Source organism: Rousettus aegyptiacus, unplaced genomic scaffold, assembly GCF_014176215.1.
Source record: "Rousettus aegyptiacus isolate mRouAeg1 unplaced genomic scaffold, mRouAeg1.p scaffold_m13_p_4, whole genome shotgun sequence".
Lineage (NCBI taxonomy): Eukaryota > Metazoa > Chordata > Mammalia > Chiroptera > Pteropodidae > Rousettus > Rousettus aegyptiacus.
The window spans coordinates 125153740-125173565 of NW_023416307.1; the positions used below are offsets into that span (position 1 = coordinate 125153740).

Consider the following 19826-nt stretch of genomic DNA (forward strand, 5'->3'; position numbering starts at 1 on the left):
CAAGCCCAGTGTTCAGCCTAGAAGGAACGCTAAGGGTAAACTGATAACACAGTCATGTCCTCCATGACCAATGCCGAGAAGATTTTATCTTTGGTGTTGGAAAACTCCTAAAGCTTTTTAGTTAGGGTTTGATATGTTCAGATCTGGTGAAGGATGCCTAAAAGGAGAAAGAGACTGAAAATGCGGTAAGGAAACATCAACAGGGTTTTGAACTAGGGTGAGACAGAGAAGATGGGAACGAAAGGATAGAAATAGTACAGTGGTCTACTGAGCTGGTTCATAACAGCTTACAAAAACTGAATATGCACATTACTTCCCAAGTTCATGTTCAGTGAAGTCACATTGGTAGTTTGAAATCACTGCAATGATGGGAATATTTACACTAAAGAAATAGGCAAATGCTATTACTCAGAGAGGTACCCCTCTCCCAAAGAGCCAGTTGTTAAATATTTACGCACACCACCAGATATAGGGTTTGGGAAACCAACTGGGTTTAGGAGGTAAAATGAAGAGAAGAGTCTAGGATAACTCCTGATGTTTGAATCTGGTTCTCAGGATGGAAAAAGCTCTGTCCCTTGAGAAAGGGAATACAGGAGAATGAGCTGGTATGGGTAGAGAAGGTGAATTCAGACAAAGATAGTTTGAATTCGAGGGATCTGTAAGACAACCTAAAGAATGTGGCTTGAGAATAGTAGTATGTTTTGTCTAAAAGTTTGGGAAATAGTTCTGTGCTACAGAGGTCATATTTACAACCATGGGTGTGGGCAAGTAGAGTTAAAAAAGAAAAAAAAAAGGCAGAGGGATCACCCTGGGACTCTGCAGAAATCAACATTTAAGGGAGTTGCAGAAGAGATTACTGGGCAAAGAAATCTGAGGAAATTCAAAAAGCAAAGGGAAAAGAAGGTATAGGTGTCCCAAAAAATAGGACAGAGAAATTCAACAAACAGGGTTTGCTACACTCTCAAATGCTACAAACCTCAAGAATCTTCTGAGGCTGGCATCAAAGGGACCATTGGTGATCTTAACTTGACCAGATTCAACAGGGTGTGGGGATTTGGGGAAGAGAAATAATGACCCCCTCAATGTTTAATCTTGTGATGGTGTATCCTCGTATCAGTCAGGATCTAACCAGGAAACTAGTAACTATGTCAGGTACTTCAAAGAGAGGAAATATAATGCAAAGAATCAGTTACCCAAGTGATGGAAAACAAGAGAGCCAAACAGCAAATGGGAAGCCACTACCACCCAGGGCTAAAGCGACAAACAGAGGAGGCAGAGTCATCAGATCCCAGGAGGTAGAGCTACATGGCAGAAACTGGAACCTTGCCAGGCCTCCCTTATAGGAGAGGAATCAACGGGGGCAGGAGATGCATGGCAGCAGTGAGATGTCCCAAGGCAGAGAAAGAAAGGGAGAAATACTTTGGCTTCTCCCTTATCCATACTCTCCAGTTTTCTACCAGAAGCAACTGGCAAGGCAGCTGGGGAACACAGTCCCCTACCATACAGAGCCAAGAATCAAAAGGGTAGGATGATCTGATAGGAAACAGAAACAGTCATTTATCACATTTCATCAAACCTAAGATACTATCAATTGGAAGACCCATCTTGATATCAGAGATGTTAACATTTGAAAAAACAATAGTTGTCCAAGAATTGATGTAATATAGTATACCTATGGAGACTTCACAGGATGGCATAATGGTTCATAGAGTATCTGTTTTCCCAATGTTGAATTTCCTTTGTGCGAAACTGTTGCCTAATCCTGACTCTACAGAGACACACTCCTTAGAAGGAACACAGGCTGCAGGTATGTTCCTAGTGGATCTCCCTACCTCAATGCTCATTCCCATCTAGTAGAGCATAGCCAGCCATGTCTTCAAGTCCATCATGTCACCCTGGCAAAAAATCAAATTTATTATTTTATCCATTGGTGCCCTACCACATTCTACAAAGGATTTCAGTCTTTTGTACAGAAATGTATGCTATGCCAAAGGAGGAAAGTAATTACTGATATAGAGGAAGAGGAAATATGGACAGCAGAGAGATAAAGCTAGGAAAAAAATGATCACACATAACTCACTCCCATACTTCCTAGGCAAGTGCTGGAGGTGTGAACATATACTCTGTGGCCCACCTAAGAGTGGGCCTGAAATATTCTTGGTCCTCATTGACAGTCTGCAACCACGGGGTGCTAGGAGACACTGGGCAAGGGTTCTGGTGGTCATATCCCTGGCCAACAATGCATCTGGACTGCAAATCAAGCAAGAGCAGGTACTTGCTTTGACCAGCTGTCTAAAAGAGAGATGGCCCCAGGCCTTCCTTGTGAAGGAGAGCAAGCAGCCTTGGAGCCCTGACTGCATCAGTAGTGTAGATTAATATCAAACATAGGGTCCCCCACTGGTGGGTGGGCAGCAGCAGGAATTCCTCACAGGCAGTAACTCAGTAGGAAAAAAGAAACAGAAAAATAAGAGAAAGTGCTTGCCTTTGATGAGTTTAACGAATGGGCTCCAGTGGTACTTCTGAAACTCTGAGTGCCTGAGAATGTTTCCTGCCCTAGCCCAGCCCCCCAAGCTCAGCACCATGGGGCCAACATTAGAAAGGGTGTCCCAGTTCTCTCTACCCAGGCCTTCAGATAGAAGCCCATGGCAAACAGGTTGGTACCTAATATAGCACATGCTCTCTGCTGATTTGAGGCCTTTACCCAATACCACTGACCCTCTCCAGAACTCTCAGGGCCCCACAGTCTAAGATATCTCATTGAATCAACATTCATTTATTCCTTTGTCCAGTCAACAGTTAGTTACCTGGAAAACAGAGATGAATTATGACAGTGAGCCCTGCCCTTTTACTCACTTCACTATCTAGCAGGCAAATCCAGCTTTACATAAGCAAATCCAGCTTTTCAAATTAGAAAAGTAAGATTTTCATGAACTCTAATTGAGGTATATACAGGTAGGGTCTGACACAATTATAAGAAAAGAAATGTAAAGCTTCACAGAAAAGTCCCAGAGGAGGAGACTTGATCTCTGTCCACCGGTGGAAATCTGGGATGGTGGTCATGTGGGTAAAGAGGCCAGGGCATCCCAGGGCATGCCAGGTCCTGCAGGGACAAGAAGTGGTGCTGCCTGGAGAGGGAAACACCTGGTTCCTCCTCTGGGCTCTAAGTGTCAGGCTGGTGGAGGAGATGAAGCTGGAAAGCAGGGTGGCCCCAAGGCACTGAGGGTCACCTGCTCAAAGCGGGCATCACTTCCTCTGATCACCATCTCTGACTCTCCGGCCTCATTCAATGCCTGTGTTGCCCTCCTGTCCAGAATCATTATTTAATATTTTAATCTGTCAGAATGTTAGTTTTCCCACCAAAACTTAGATCTTCTTGAGGGCAGAGAACTGGCTTTCTAATGGACACCATTCACCTAAGCCTATATACTCTAGGCAGCCTGCTAAAGCAAGAAGAGTAAGGCAGGTGAGAGGTCAAGGATGAAGCAGATCCAGTCTTGGTGAAGTTTAGGGAGAGCAATATTCTAGCCTAAGTAGGTCCTAAGGCAAAAGGACACTTATCAGCAAAAATAAATTTGTTATTTTTTTTTTAAATTAAGACTTTTAGCTTTTCAAGGAACCCTATTACTGGTGAATGACAATCAGTATTGTGCCCAAGTTTTTGTCATGTAAATTCTACATTTATCCAGCAGCTTGAACCTGTCAGAGCCATTCACAGTATTCTTTGGAGGGTTTTCTTTCTGTTTGCTTCACCGTTATTGCTTTTAACCTGAAAACAAGGGAAAAAAGAGAGTTCTTTCCAAATGGGACATCCTTTAGTAGATCTTCTGTATTTCAATTTCAAAACTAATACTTCAGAATAAACTAGAACAAAATTTTCTTTGGTGGCTATGGTATGAACAACAATACCTTCCCTGCTCTCAATCCACGGAAGCCCAACTGGTGTGGCTAACAAGACAATCACCATGCCGGGCCCCTGAAAGAAGGTGGTGGCCTCTCTGTCAAGCCGCAGTGCTATCTGCTGAGGGACTCCCATGTGCATAGGAAGGAAATACAAGAGAAGATACTCTCTTGCCCTCAGTGAATACAGAATGGAGTCAGGGACATGATTAATGCACAATAAATAGAGAACAAAATATGAAAACATTCCACTGAGAGGCTGCATACCATAATAGCATTAAGAGCATAAGCTCTGAAGTCAGACAGATCTGGCTTGAAATCCCATTGCCACTACTTAATAGATTTACTAAAGCTCTCAGAGTCTCAGCTTCTTCAATTATAAAATGGGGAAGTTAGGAGGCCCACATCACAGAATCCCTGTGATGACCTGAGCTGATTTGTATGAAGTGTCTAGAATGGGGGTAACTCTCTTCAGAGTCTTAACACCCTGTCACCCCTCACTTCCCCTTTGGGTCTAACTGCCAGCTGGGTGCCATCTTTCCTTTAGAGTTCGCACAACACACACAGCATAGGGTAGGCTGTAGGCTTATTGCCCAGGAAATCCTTTCTCTCTTGGGCCATGCGAGAGTAGAGACCACTGTAGCTAAGGCCACGGTCAAGAACAAACAGAATCAAAGAGAAAATGCAAGCCATCATGTAGTGAGAGAAACACCTGAGGTGAGAAGGACCTGCCACTAGATAATTTAGGAGAGGGATCCAGCTGGGTCCCCAGAGGCCTTGCAGCTTCCACTTTGTGCACTAAGCCACCAAGTAAGAAGTATGACTGTTCTGGGGTCTTCATGCAAAGAGGAAACTGAACCACATGTGGAGGCCATGTGGAAGCTCTGGTCAGTAGCTCCAGCTGAGCCCAGTCCTTGAGTCATCTGACCCAGGCACCAGACATATGAGTGAAGAAACCTCCAGATGATCCCAACCAACCCCCAGTCATTCAAGGCCACAGGCATCAGAGCAGAGACAAGCTATCCCCCTTCCTCTATCTAAATTCTCAAGCCACAAGATCTGTGAGCATAATAAAATGGCTACTGCTTTACGTCACTAAGTTGTGGAATAGTTTGTTAGACAAGAGTAGATAACTAGGACACCAGCCTCTTGAATGACAAGTTTTTATGTCTTTGGGTTTACTTCATCTTAACAACGGTGTCTTAAGCTACAATTTAACACACCCATCTTAAAAATGAGGTATCTGACTCTCAGAGAAGTTCTGCAATTTTCCCAAGCTCCCATAACTTCTAAGTGGCATAATCAGGATTCATACAGCAAATTAGGATTCATACACCACATATCAGTCAACCACCCAGAATTAAGAGCACATTTTAAATAAATCAGATGTACTCAGTGCTTGAAATAGCCTATTTACTCATATTCTATGTTCTGATAACACTCACCTCTGAAATAAAGTCATTCGGCTGTCAAAAAATAAAAAATACTAAATCCCATCCACTTGAACTGGACCATGTGATGAAAGCTAAGCTGATGGACTAATTCACATCAAACTGCTCAGCTGACAATGGCTCAGTCCTCTAAGTCTCACAGAGAATGGGCAGAATTTGTATTAATCAGATTTTTCAGTTCCTTACCTAAAATAAATGAATGACCACAGCAAGTCAGACCCATGGGCAAGCTGAGATGGGTGTAGGGAGAGGTTTTTAGTTCTACCAGCTGTTCTACATCAGAGAAGGAAGAGCTACAGACAGAGGTAACTGCTTTGCAAATTCACTTATAGGTGCTCTGGGAAAATGCTGAAAATAGACACTTGAGAAATCTGACTGTGATCAGAGGCTCCAAGTGTTTCCCCAGAAGTGTGGATGATGTGTGCTGCAGGCACTCAGCCTAATTCAACTCATTTCACCCCAAGAGGGAAGGTGCCTGCCTTAGCCCAGATCTTTGGGAAGGAGCTGGGGCAACTCTGCCCTCAGGGAGCCTTCAGAGTCCTCCACCCAAAGAAAAGGCACCACTACTACCAGGCCCAGTGCCTGCCCCAGCCGCACAGTGCATGTGTCGCACAGAAGCCTCCTGACCCCAGGTGGGTGTGAGTATATGAGTTGCTCACGACTACTCAAAATTCAGTGAAGGGATCCACTTGTCAAGGGTAAGAAGAGTCCGCTAAATGTCCCCTCACAGCTGCCAAGCATGTCTGGCTGAATATGCAAAGGAACCCCAGTATTCAGACTCTGACAAATAAGGTTTACTACAGAGAGGGGAGCAGATGAGTCCACAGAGAGCACAGCAAATACTTTTTAAAACCCCTCATCCGGTTCGTCCCTCTCCCCGGTTGGGTTCCCTCAGAAATACATGGGTTTGAGTGCACGTCATTTACCTGGTGATCTTAGGAAAGAGCAGTAGGCCTCAGTGCATGAAAATGGCAGGAGCAGAGGCTATGTGGGCAGAACATGGATAACGTCTGTTACAACCACTATCTATAGGCACATAATCACCCCCTCCACACACTGTGGCTACTGTCTAGTCTCTACCCAGCTTGCATCTATTGAGTTAGCTGGCAATGCATCTTGAAAACAGGGATAAGGCCTGCCATAAGGCCTAGCCTGGAGTTAACATCCCCTCTGAGAAGGAGGCCCCTAACTCTAAGCCACTAGTAGCAGGTTCAACCTAACTTGATAGCTGTTCCATTCCTCTGGTCCAGCCAAATGGGGCGGAGAACAGGGTTGGCCCTTCCCTACCTTGGGTTGCCTATGGGTAGAATAGGGGGCTACTGCAGATCTGGTTTTGTTATGAACACTACTCCACTAAAACAGATCATCTGAGGACTGCCCAAGTGTAATTCCTGGCCATAATGGCTGCGTAAGAATGCCAAAATTTAGAACTTGATATAATTAATTTAAGGCATTTTTTTACTTGGAAAGTGAGCTAATGCTAAAATGTGAAACAAACAGAGAAGTTCTAAATTTATCTTGAAATGTCAAGAAGTTAATAAAACACCATGCCCTCCACATCTGTTTTACCCCTCAAATTTTTTGTTAGAAATACTTTTGTCTACCTGTAAGAGGTATTCATAGAACTTCAGGCTTTTACTGCCATGAGTTTTCCAAGTCCAACCATTTCGGGTGAATCAGGATGTAAATTTCCCACAAAATTAGAAAAGATTCCACTTTCTAAAAATCCCCAAGGAACCAATGCGGTGGGAGAGGGGGAGGGAAGAAACCAACACGATCTCAGAGAAGGAAACATTTTGGTAAGTTGACCTGGAAGAGCAGGCTGAGAACTCTCCCCTCCCACCCAGGCTTTATTTCACACAAGCTGGGTCTGTGCAGGGTTTGAAGAGAAGCTGATTTTAAATTCACAGCTCATCGTCCATTATAATTGAAAATACGGTGACGCATCAGAGAAGATGTTGATTTTAGAATCAGAATGTCAACCTAGTCTTCTCATTTCAGAAATACATACATCCCTTAGTGCCCTGAAGTTACTGTTGGACTGAAATTTTTATAAACTCAACTCCAAGTCAAATATTACAGAACTGCCAAATGTCACTGAACTACTTATTAAGGGGATATAGCATTCCCCATTAAATCAAAATATTAAAGTGCATTTTCATCTTACAGTTACTGAAACTCTGGCAATTCAGCAATTTGGCCTCTTTCTTGGTAACACCTCAAGCTCATGTGAGGGAAAAGGGGAAAAAATAACATACATCTCGGGATTAAAAACAAAACAAAATAAAAACTCTCCTCTCCCCTCCCCAAATTAGCAATGAGAACACTAAGGAAGAACTTTCTATCTAAGAGAACAGTGTTTTGTCTCTGAAATAACAGTATTGACCATAATAAATACTCTAGCCAGTTTGCTGTAATTTAATCCATATGTCTCTTTCCCATTGGGTGGCAACTGCCTTAAAAATATTCCAGTCCAATTCCATAGCTTTTCATTCCCTTTTGGTTATTAACACTTACTCCAGTTCATTTTTAAACTTCAATCTCCTACCTGACCCAAAGCTCTTCTACTCTCCCCTAACCCTTGCAAAGAGAATGCATTTCATAGTCTTATGATGTGGTCTGCTTTCTCCTCCTTCTCTCTACTCTGCTCTTCTGCCTGTGGAAAGGGGAAAGACCAAGAGATGTCTCCACACTTAACTGTCTCCATGCTTACCAGCCCTCTCTTCCACTGGTAAATGATGTCCCAGCACATGGTTTATGGGCTCAATGTGGTCTTCCAACACACCTGCCCCACCGGGAAGGCTATATTCTTCAGAAGGTTGTCTCGTGACATACGGCAATCTTTTCAGCTGTCCACCAGCTGGTGGCATGTTTCCCCTTTTCCCCAGAAAGGTCCCCAGAGAGTCTACAGTTGCAGAAGTTGTCTACCCTTTAACATAATTTCAGTCTGCAAGCACAGATTCAGTCCATCTTTAGTAGTGAATGAATTACATTGCTGGTGTCCAGGCACATCTTGCCCCAACTATCATCCAGCACACCATCTAGAGCTCCACAGACCTCTTCCTATGCCAGTGGCACTGGACTGGGTCAGCTAAATCTTCTTCATGTAGTTTTAATAAACCTTGAGTTTCCAGGAATACAATCATCCTGTGAATTGAGGCCAGAATGTACTTTGATTTCACCAGAAGTATTTCACCATTTCTCAACACCACAGCACCCCAATACTGCCCAAGATGTGTGAATTGCCAATGTAACACACCTGGCTCCATTTGCATTTGTAGCTGTGGAATTCACGGCAAGCATCTAACTCACTACTTCCTCTAGTATAGTTGGGCCTAAGCATGACATATTATTGGATTATTTTCCTTTTAGTTCCTTTATATTTCAGTCAAGGCATTCCATTGATTTGTTAAATTATGTATAAGAGCAGGTAACAGTATCAGTAAATTTCATTTCAGGATGATAATGAGAGCACTACAAAAAATATGTTGTAAAAAGGGGTGATTGGTAGTGATAGGGATGAAAACCAATAGTGTAGATTCATAATCCTTTCTGTTTATTTCCCTGTTATGCAGCCTGAGACTTGAGTAAAACCCTGTTGGGTCCAAGCTCCAGTCTTGATATCAAAAGGGAAAAGTGTTCCTACCTGAGCCAGAGTTGTGAGAAGCAAGCAGCTCTACCCTGTCCAGGCCCCTGCCTCAGACCATGGAGGGAGTGACAACATTATTCACAGAAAAACCCCATGCCTAGGAAAAGAGGGTCTTCGGGGTCAGAAGCAGGGCTGTTAGCCACCTGCCCCACACCCACCTCCATAGCTCACATCCCCGGGGAGCACCCCAGGAGCTTCCCTTCCTACCACCAGCCTCAGAAGTTCTAGATGTGGGGTTGGATGAGAAGCAGTGTTTCTCTGCGTGCAGCGTCAAAGCTTTAATGCTCAGAACTGAACCAGTATAGCCAGAAGTAAATGTCTTGACTTTGGAGAGATTCTTATTGCTCATTTTTTGTGGACTACATGCATAGCCTGGAAACCTCAGCAGCCAGAAGTCAACAGCTCTTCCTGATTGCCTGCTCTCAAGACATGCTGCCAGAACCCCCATGGGCCTCATCACATGTATCTGATACCACAAACTGCAAATCGTTGGAAAATGAAGCATGCCTTATAAATGTAGGACTTCTAGGATCTGGGGTTTAAGAGGATGCTGACAAGAACAAGAAGGATCTGCAGAGCAACATGGGAGAGTGTTAGACCCCCAGCAGCTGATGGTTACAACTAAATTCTCATTAGAGTAGTGACAGCAAAATTTCTCCCAAATGTGTGCTATTCAATGCTACAGATTAAGGAGGGAGCTCCAACTAAGCTATTTCACCAATGGGAAAGTTCATTTACATTAATTATGCCAGAAGGAGATACAGCCTGGAAATGGCTCCCAGAATCATTGGCCTCAGAGGTTCAAGGCCCTGAGCCATTTAGCTTTGAGTTATCTAACCTATATCACACCCAACAAGTCACCTGCCCACAGTCTGGCTCCATCTCCTCATCCCTGAATGTACCAGCTCATACCAGTGACTGCCAGTGCCCAGCCTATTATGCTGACTTTTCCTAACCAAATCTCCCTGCTCATCATCCAGACTCCGGCGTGCCGGCACTGAGAAGATAGGCTCTGGGGACCCAGGAGAAAAAGGAGAAAGACACATCAAGGCAAACTCCATCCCAGCCCCGCACCCCGCATGAAGCAAAGAGCTGGGTTCCTGGGAGCTCCGACCATCGCTCATCCACTTACCCTGCGCTATACTCTAAACATCTGGAGACATGGGAATTAGAACCTCATAGAACCTGACCTCAGGGAATACACAACTTAGTGAGGGGCAGGCAGGTGGGTAAAGACAACACAATCTGCCACTGTGAAAGTCTATATGGGAGCTGTGTAATGAGAGTGAGAAAGGACATCTCCCTGGGCCAGGGGGTGCAAAGGGATGGATTCCCAGAAGAGGGCCCTCAGTGTGAGGGGAGCTGCCAGGGTGCAAGGTAGGGCAAAAGTGGGGTGGCAAATGGAGCAGCATGTGCAGTGGAACAGGGACACAAGAAGGCCTCACAAGACAGGGAACTGGGTTCCTTCCGGAGGGTCGGGACTAAAGTGTGAGGAGAAAGAGAACATGTGGAGAGGGGATTCATGCTCACTCAGGCACTATGCCGGGTGCTGCGCTCTGCTCACACAGCTCGCCTTCTAGCCCAGGAACAGGTAGGCACCAACTAAGGATCTTCTGAGATAAGCCAAGAAATGCAGACTTTAAAACAATGGAATACAGAGGAATTTTGAGCAGAGGGCATCTGCCTGGGCTTGTGTGTTTGCTTAGAGTATCCTCCTCTGAGTCTTCATAAGCTTATACAATGCAAGCCCTCCTCCTTCTCCTCCTGTATGTGCATATCTACAAAAGGATTGGAGTAATGACAGTAAGTCCTGCAAACAAGTATGGCTGCCATAGGGGGTAGGGCATTCCTGGTGACAAGCTACAGCAGAAGATCCAGCTCCTCACTCAGGAAACTTTCTTGAGAAACAGTCTTTGAGCTAGGCAAAGAACAAATCCTCTCAGGCCCTTACCCTCCAATCTAGCAGGTAAAGGAACAGTGATCACTGCACTCCACCCAGGCGGGCCTAAAGACAGCCCCCAGGTGAGAAGGATAGGGCCCATTTCCATCTCCCTACTCTCCTTGTTTCTTCTCCCGTTAGCATTCCCAAAGTCTTGTCACAGTGTCCTCTGTGTGCACATGGTCAAGGGAAATATGTTAAACTGGCCCAGGAGAAGATGACCCTCTGGATGCCACAGTGGGGCACTAAGTTCTCATCACCCACACCCACTTGGAGACGCCCTGTCCACAGCCCAACCCGGGTGCATTTTATGAAATAAGGCAGAAGTTCCCTTAGATCATTGGGCCTGAGTATGAGGCAGAATGAAGCGTCTCTGGCTTCAGGTATGAAATCACATACTAAGTGTTTCCTGGAAGCATGAGAGAGAAAGCCTGAATACCATGTTTTCAAGCTACATAAGTCCAGGATAAACTGTACTACTGCAGAGGAAATCATAAATAATACATCCTAAGACAAGGACTTCAATAACTTTGAAGGGTTTCATTTCTCCTCCCTTCCAACTTTGATATATGTACTTACTTAACAAGGGTCTGGGGAGGGTTAATTGAATTAATATATGTAAAGTGGCTTTGAGTTTGAAGAGAATATGCAATATTAATGGAAGTGTCACTAAAAAGGTTAATCTAATTTACATCTAACACTTTCAGTTCATGGTGTTAATGAACTATATCCTTTTAGAGAGTGATTAATTTATAGAAATGAGATTATTTTTCCTAATGCTGTATATGGGTCAGCTTCTCCTATTACTATATCTAACTTTATAGGAGAATTCAGCATTTTATAAATTAAAATAATAAATCAAACATCCCTGTAATGGTTATATTTCATTAATTACTAGGGGACTTGCTTTAGATTAACATTTATCTGTTTTAATTAATTTGCTGCAATGCAGTTATCCATGCAAATTGGAAAATGACATATCAACTTGACATAATATTAATAGTTTTGACTAGTTCTTTCCTGAAAATCTATGGGCCCTCAACTGCTGCATTTGTTACGTAACCATGGTGACCACCAGCTGTGTGACATATGCAGGCTGTACATCACAGAGCTGGGAAGGGACTTAACACTAAATTCAAACTTCTCCTGAAAATATAATTAACTAAAATGCTAAGATAGTATAAAGACAGAAGTGTTTTGTTGGGGGGGGAGGGGGGTTGAATCCCAAAGTCTAAATATAAATTTCTTAAATCTGATCAACTTAGTTTTTAGGCATTTTTATCCTTTCAAAAGACATTCAGAGCCACTTCCATATAGATACTCAAAACTTTCTTGGGTAGAGGAGGGAGGTGCTGTTGTGTCCTTTTTGTCCATGGAAAAGCAGATCCCAGAGGGCTGAGCGATCTCCCCCACTCCTCACACTGACCAGTGGGTCCAGGTCACATGACTTAGAGACCACACCTTTACTTCATGTTCCACAGGGATTTTCTTGTCAGACTTGTTTGAAGACTGCAGATTTAACTATATAAATACAACAGATATTATGGAAATGCAAAGTAGCAGAAGTCACAAAAATGATGTTTTTTTAATTAGCAAAACGTAAGTCAAATTTCGGCCAATTCAGAATTTTTAGGAGCAATGAGTGGCATTTATAGCCTTTCTCAGTGAGAATTCCAATGACATCTGCTGGACCTGACTCCTTCACACATTTTGGTGTGGTTCATCTACAGAACTGTTTTCAATCTTTATAAAGTGAATGCTGTAACTGGTTTAGAAGGACAGTCAGATAACTAAAGAGGAGCGACCTGATGAGTAGTTTCTACCAGTGACCAAAGGCAGAAAGTGGCGCTGACCAGGAAAATTGTGCATGCACAGTCGCAATGGACTCATGACTCACGGCCAGTATGGGTGGCATCGCCCTGGCATACAGTCACTATCTCAACACTCAACATTCACTCTGGACCCTGGACAGTTCTGGCAACTGGTCACACAGAGGTGACCAGGATGCTTCCCCCTAGAGGGGCTCACAGTCTGCCTGAGGAGTCAGAAAGGCTATAGATACTTTGCTAGGAGAAACTAAAGGTAAGTAGCCTTGCTATTCCCATGCAAAGCAGTAAAGTGTTCCCAGAGGAATTGTTAGCAGTCAAGGGGAGCACTTCTCAACCTTGGCTGGGAATCAGAAGCACCTAAGAGCTTTAAATGAAATCCCAGGTCCTTTCCTAGAGAATTACAGAAGCATCTCAGGGGGTGGGTTCTAGGCATCAGTGTTATTTTAAAACTTTTTAATGTGATTCTGCTGTGCTTCCAGGGTCAAGAATCACTAACTAACACAATGTCTAAGAGGGGAGACTCAGAAACTAGACTTTGTGGATTCAAACCCCAGCTGTTTTACTAGTTGAGTGAACTAGGTAAAGAGCTTAATTGTCCTAACCTCAGTTTCCTCACTTGTAAAGTGGGCATAATAAGAGTACACACCTGATTGAGCGGCTGTAATGCACAGCTACTCTCTTCCCATAAGCTATCAAGTTTTCCAACAGTTCGTGTCATGTGTGATGTTTGCCCTAGACAGAGTGTGAGCTCTTTGATATCTGGAACTTGCTTTATCTTTTCATTCCCCTCAAAGAGAATAGCAGGAGACTGAGTAATAGATACTAGGCTAAAGAACAGGGACCAGTGCATCTTTGGGATGGCCTCTCGCCCAAGGCATCCTCCTCTGAACAGCACCCCCCCTGGCTTTCTGCCTGTTGCTCTCCCAAAGCTCACAGCATGACTATTTGGGATGAATGTTTCTGTCCCCTCAAAATTCGTATGTTGAAACCCCACCCTCAATTCGATGGTCTTAGGAGGCAGGGCCTTTAGGAGATCATTAGGATTAGATGAGGTCATGAGGATGGAGTTCTCATAAATGAGATTAGTGCCTTTACAAGAGTCATGAGAGAGCTTGCTTCCAGTCTCTGCATTCCACGTGTGAGGATACAATGAGAAGTGGTCAATTTGCAACCCAGAAGAGAGCTCTCGCCAGAAGCCCATGATGCTGGCACCCTGATCTTAGACTTCCAGCCTTCAGAACTACAGAAATAAACTTTTATTGTTTATAAGCCACCCGGGCTATGGTATTTTTGTTATAGCAGCCTCAGCTGATGAAGACAGTGACCCTCTGTCCTATTGTACCTGTGTCTTCAGCTCAGCACTCTTCCCCCAGTTCAATCCTCTCACAGTCCATCCTCAAACCTACCGTTCCAATGGAACTATTTTCGCAGGGTCCAATTAGTGCTAGATACTACATAATAAAAATAATAGTCTGTTTCAAGCTATCATTTGGTTATCATAGCATCAGTTACCCCCTTCCATGTGAACACATATCATCACAGAGATTGACTTTAAAAAAAAGAAGAAGAATGCTTCTCTGCTTCCTGGGATAGTGGGTCTGAGAGGAAAATGCTAACTGAACAGGGGACCTTTCCTTACAACCCAAATCACACCACAGAAGCTCTTTAGAAGACTAAAACTCTACACCTCCAGTGCTATCACATGCAGACATGTCTATTATATAACACACATCACTGAGTCCTTACTCTGAGCTGCCCGTGCATTAAGTGCCAGGCTTTTGAGATAAATGAGAAGAAGGCCCTGGCCTCAAAGGCATACACAGACCAGTGAAAGGGGTTCAAATCAAGACAAATGTGTGTGTATGAATGTGTATTTATATTTATATATGATATTTCCACACCCATGCACATACACACAAAGAGGGAGACAGAGAAAGAGACAGAGAACAGAGTCTGAGATGAAAGAAGAAATGAACAAAGTTGTCAAATTGCCAAGAGATCAGGGAGACTTTCACCAATTTTCAGAAACTAGAACCCCATGTTTAAGTCATCAATAATTAGTCATTATGTGTGCATGCTGTTTACATACCATACACTGAGCTAAATGATTTATAAGCACTATCCTGACAACCTCTTTTGCAAGGTAGATCTTTGTATCTCCATTTCATAGATAAGAAAACTGAGGCTCAAAAGGGTTAACTAATTTGTGCAACATTATCTAGCTAGAAAGCGGCAGGGCCAGCGTTGAAACTGAGGTTTCTATGGCTACTAAACTCAAATTTTACTTCATGTAGGAGAGAAGAAAACATCTAAAACCTCTATGTCAAGAAACAGCAGAATGGCAATCAGATTCACTAAGCCAATCACTACTGACTGCTTAGCTCACATCAGGAGGCCAGACATGGAGGTGGCCTTAGAGATGCAGGGAGAATCAGGATCAGATTTTAGCCCTCGGGGCTCATAGCACCATGCTGAAGCCAGACAAGGAGCACAGGCACACCAGAGAGGGAGCCACAGTCTTGTGGGGTGGGGGTGGGGGCAGCCTGAAGACATAGTCCAGAGAATCCAGGGCAGGAATGAACACATCCAGGAACCACAGGTGATTCAGGAGGATGGCAGGTCACAGTGTATCCTCTGATGCATTGCCAAATGCTTTTGGTCCTTTGTGCTTTCAGTTGGAGAAATAACCATCACACCCCTCAGGAGGCATATGCTATTTGCCCAGAGATGATTTAGGACAATTCAGAATAAAAATTCCATACCACCTTTATCCCTGCAGGAAGTTCTGCAATGTGCCATTTGGAATGTGCAAGAATGATTTTTGAGTCTGTGGGAGGGAGGATGTTGTTGCTGCTCCAAGCAAGAATACTGATTTTCATTGATGAAAGCAAGGCCCAGCTTTCTCACCTCACCATCAGGTTTTGAACAACATCCATAGACTCTCCTACTGCTATGGGCAGGACCACAGCTGCTCCCGAGGAAATCAGATACACAAACATCTCAGCTTTACTGTGGTGGCTAGATCTGCTTTTAAAACCAAAAGGGAGACTATCCGATGAACTGTCACGGGATGCTGGGCACAGTGACCTTTCTTATTCTCACCTCAGCATCACACCCTCTATTGGTCTTCGTAAGTCATTGACCCTCTCTCAGACAGCTTCTTGAATCTATGAAATGGGCTAGCACCAGTTCTTCATGGGTTGTAAAATTTAGAGACAGTGCAGGTAAAGGTATTATCACAGTGCCTGTTACATACTAAGAACGGGCTCCATAAACTGCACTTATTACAATTTATACCATCACTGTTATAATTTTGCTGCCTTCTCCCCTCCCTATTAGCAAATGCTGCCTTTGCAAACCCTCTTCCTACCTCTATCTCCCTTGACTGTGTCACCACCACATAATACTATACTTTAGACAAACTCTGCTGTCATTCTCTCAAAATCTCCACATAAAAGTCTTGTCTTTCCAACTAGATCAAAGCTCTCAAAAGAAGGTAGAGGTGAGATGGGCATGGGGTGTAGACATCGGATATCTGCTAAGAATCCTCCAGACCACTGAGCCAGGCCCTGGGCACACTGGTAGGCACTGTAACAACTGATGGTCTATACTCAATATTGTCCTGAGTAACCTATGCCTGGATGTTGAGAATTGAAAAAGGACTGTGTATCAGGTCCTTGAGACCCGAGACCACTGATACATCACCAAATCTAGCACAAACCTTAAGATGTTTGTCTAGACTGCACTGTTTTCTTTACCTGAGATAAGGCATGTCTTTCTCTGTCCCAGAGACTCTTTGGGTTCACAATACCTTCCCGGCTTTGTTCATAAAACATGTACATGGGAGCTGGTCTTTTCAAGGAATCCAAAAAGTGTTTGTCTTTTTTGAATAGCCAAGATATGGGAGAGTAAAGGAAAGGGGTTATAATAACTGCCTGGCTACTATATTATTTCCAAAATCAGGAATATGTTTACACTGAAAGTGCAGTAATTCTGTGAAAACCCTAAACAGTTGTCAGGATTAGCTATTCAGTTCCCTACAGCAAGAAGCCAAGAACACAAAGGCAGAACAAGCTGTGCACCACAGACACAACATCTTACATGAGCCCAAAGCTGAGAGGGCGTGCTTCCAGACAGTTGTCCAGAGGCTGCATTCAACTCTGCCAGGCAGCTTGACACCACGCTCCCAATTTTCCTTTACACATGGATACAGAATTGTATGGGAGAAGAAAGCTATTTTTTGTTCACAAGCCTTCCTGATTTTTCTCTTTTTCAGTGATGGAAATAATTACATGAACCTTAGAAATGGTAGTCAGTGCCAGGAAGCATTATACATGAACTATACCTTTATTATCTCAAATGTTCTTCAGACATTATAAGATATTTGGAAACATAAAATTCAAATGCATTGTAATAAGGAGGAAAGTCAGTCCTGTAAATACTAACTAAAGTGCCGTAATAAACGTTTCTGTTTTGATCAAATATTACACATTCGTCTGTTAAAAAAAAAAAAAAAAAAATGCTGTTAACAGCGCTCTTTGCAGCCCCCTAGTGGTTAGAAGGGGAAAGAAGGAAGAACAGCGAGGAGTCAGCGCCTCACTCTGCAGGGCCAATCAACTTTTTACACTGGAAAGACAAATGGCTTGTCTCCACGAAATGAATATATTCTAAGCGAGGACATGGAAAAATAAAACAAAATAAAATAAAATAAAATAAATGAGGACATGAAAAGTGTTGGTTAAAATTCACATAAACATGAATCATTGAGAATTCGGATTTTTTTTTCCTTTTAAACTTTCCCTTATCGCTACAAAGCTTCCCATTCTGACCTGGCAACAACGCAATAAATTCCCACACTGGGTCTTCATCCTAAACAAGTGTTTCCCCTTCACTTGCTGTGACCGTCCCCATTTGTAAATATCTGCTTATAAATACACCATTTGCTCTGCTACAAAGTGATGAAAAATCTTCAAAGATACATCATTTGCCTGTTTAACGAAGTGTCTACATTGGTGAAAGAGGACAAAGGTTGGGACACTGTTTGTTATTCTTGCTTCCCCTAAAACAACAGTCTCAGAATGCCCCTTTCCTGTCAGTTAACTCCTTTACCCCAGTTTGAGACATTGTCATAATGAGTTTTTCTTTGTCCTCCCAAAAACGAAATTGGCTCTCAAGTATACACCAGGGGGGTAAATCTGAAAATAAATAGGACGCCTGTTATACAGTAGTTTCAAAACCGTGTCACCAAAAAATTAAAAGATTACAAACGGAAACTCTTATTATCAAATTTGTCACTCTCAAGTTGAGAGAGAGGCATTCCCAAGGCCTAGAGGAGGCTACCCGTCTGCCTCTCACTCTCTCCATCCTTCTATGAGTAAACCTGGCATACATACATCCCTTCCCTGACTGGTAAACTATAGTCCAAAGTCAGCTTGCAAATCAGGCTGCTTCTAACAGGGAGGGAGCCTCTTTACCTACAGGCGAAAACCCCTACGTCCTCTGATGATGGTTGGACAAGATTCCAAAGACCACGTTACCGGGCAGATTTGGCCACAGCCCTCAAAACCAAACGCACGCCCTCCTTGTCAACTGCGCAGAAAATCAACAAGTTATCACTAAGCTGGGCGCTCCAGCCCCGATCTGCACGGCCTTCCTTGCGCCCACCGCCACCGACCTCCGCTTTGCTCCTCCCTTGCTTCTCTCCACAAGGTCCTGCAAGCATGTGACCTTCTGTTTCGGATCCGCCCTCCAGGCGCCCGCACCCCAGCGCTTCTCCTCGCTCTTCCTAGGCAGCTGTCAAAAGTCCGCCAGCCTGGTCTCCCGACAGCACCAGGCATTTTCCAGGATCTTGCTTTTTCAGGGCCGGAGGAGAGGGGAGGTCAAGATCGCCAACCCGACAGGGTGCGTGGAGGGGGCACCAGATTAGGCTCCTCGGCCCGCCTGAGCGAGAGCGGAGTCGGAAAGGCAGTTCGGAGAGTCACATGCAGCACTTCTGGACTCCGGAGCCCACTCGGAGGGCGCGCGTTCCCAGGGGAGCTGGACCCGCTCTGTGGGAGCCTGAGGCGAGCCGAGGTGCGGGCTCCCTTGGAGCCTACAAGTTTCCACCCCATCCCCGAGCTGGGAGATGAGCTCTGCTCCCTCCTTTGAAGGCACCGCCGCTCATCCCTCCCTCGGGGCAGGAGCAGACAACTGCCTCTCGTCGCCGCGCCAGCGCCCTGTTCGAGCCATTCCGGGCCGGGAGCCGGCGACTCCCTCACGACTCCCCCACCCCAGCACAGGCAGCCCCCCAAAGTTGTCCGGACTCCTCAAACCTCGCTTCTCCGTCTCTGGACCCCGCCCAGGGGGGGCGCCGGCGTCTGCAGGTGGAACCTCTCCGGTCGCCGGCGCAGCGCGCTCACTTCGGGGATCCCTGGCGCACCGAGGCCAGGGAAGATGCGGCAAGGGAGGGTGAGCAAATCCAGCGCCAGCCTGGGTCCCCGCCGGCTGTACCCTCAAGCCTGCCCCGTCTCCCTCCTCAGAGCGAAGGAAACTTCCCCAGCACCCACCTTTAGCCGCGAGGAGGCGGCGCCGCCGGCTGCCCCCGCCGCCGCCGCCGCCGCCGCCACTGCCGCTCCCCACGCCCAGCGCCAGCAGGAGCGGCACCCAGCACAGCCTCCCAGTCAGCATCCTCGCCGCCGCCGCCGCCAACCAGCCGCGACTGCCGCCTACTGCTCGCGCCGGCTGCGCCTCCCGGTGCCCGCCGGGCCGCGGGACGCCTCGCCTCGCCCGCTGCGTGCGCTTCGGGCGCCGCGCGCTCGGCCTCCGCTGCTGCCGCCGCCGCGCCGCGCCGTTCGCTCGCCGGCAGCAGCCGCGCTCACTGGCGCGGACCCGGAGCGGCTCCGGCGCTCACCCCGGGACGGCCCGTGACGTCACGGAGGGAGGGAGGTGGCTCATGCATATTCATGAGACGCGGACACCGTCCAGGGCCTCCGCGCTCCCGGCTCCGCGGCCCCGACCCCAACTTTCCTCCGCCCTCCTCGCGCTCCAGTCCTCCTGCTCCAAGCGAAACTCGGCTCCTCGGG

At 45.5% G+C, this 19826-nt stretch overlaps 1 protein-coding gene across 4 annotated transcripts in view; it reads right to left on the reverse strand.

The window, feature by feature from the left end:
• CLSTN2 (calsyntenin 2) overlaps positions 1-19617 on the reverse strand; it is a 559410-nt gene extending 539793 nt beyond the window's left edge. For 2 of the 4 annotated variants that reach the window (XM_016141906.2, XM_016141905.2), the window contains exon 1: positions 18440-19258. In XM_016141906.2, the coding sequence (XP_015997392.2) occupies positions 18440-18602 (163 nt within the window). In that variant the 5' untranslated portion in view covers positions 18603-19258. Of the gene's footprint in view, positions 1-18439; positions 19259-19310 lie in introns of those variants that run through there. The other 2 variants (XM_016141907.2, XM_036219590.1) reach the window with 2 other exon arrangements.
• Positions 19618-19826: the final 209 nt, after the last annotated feature.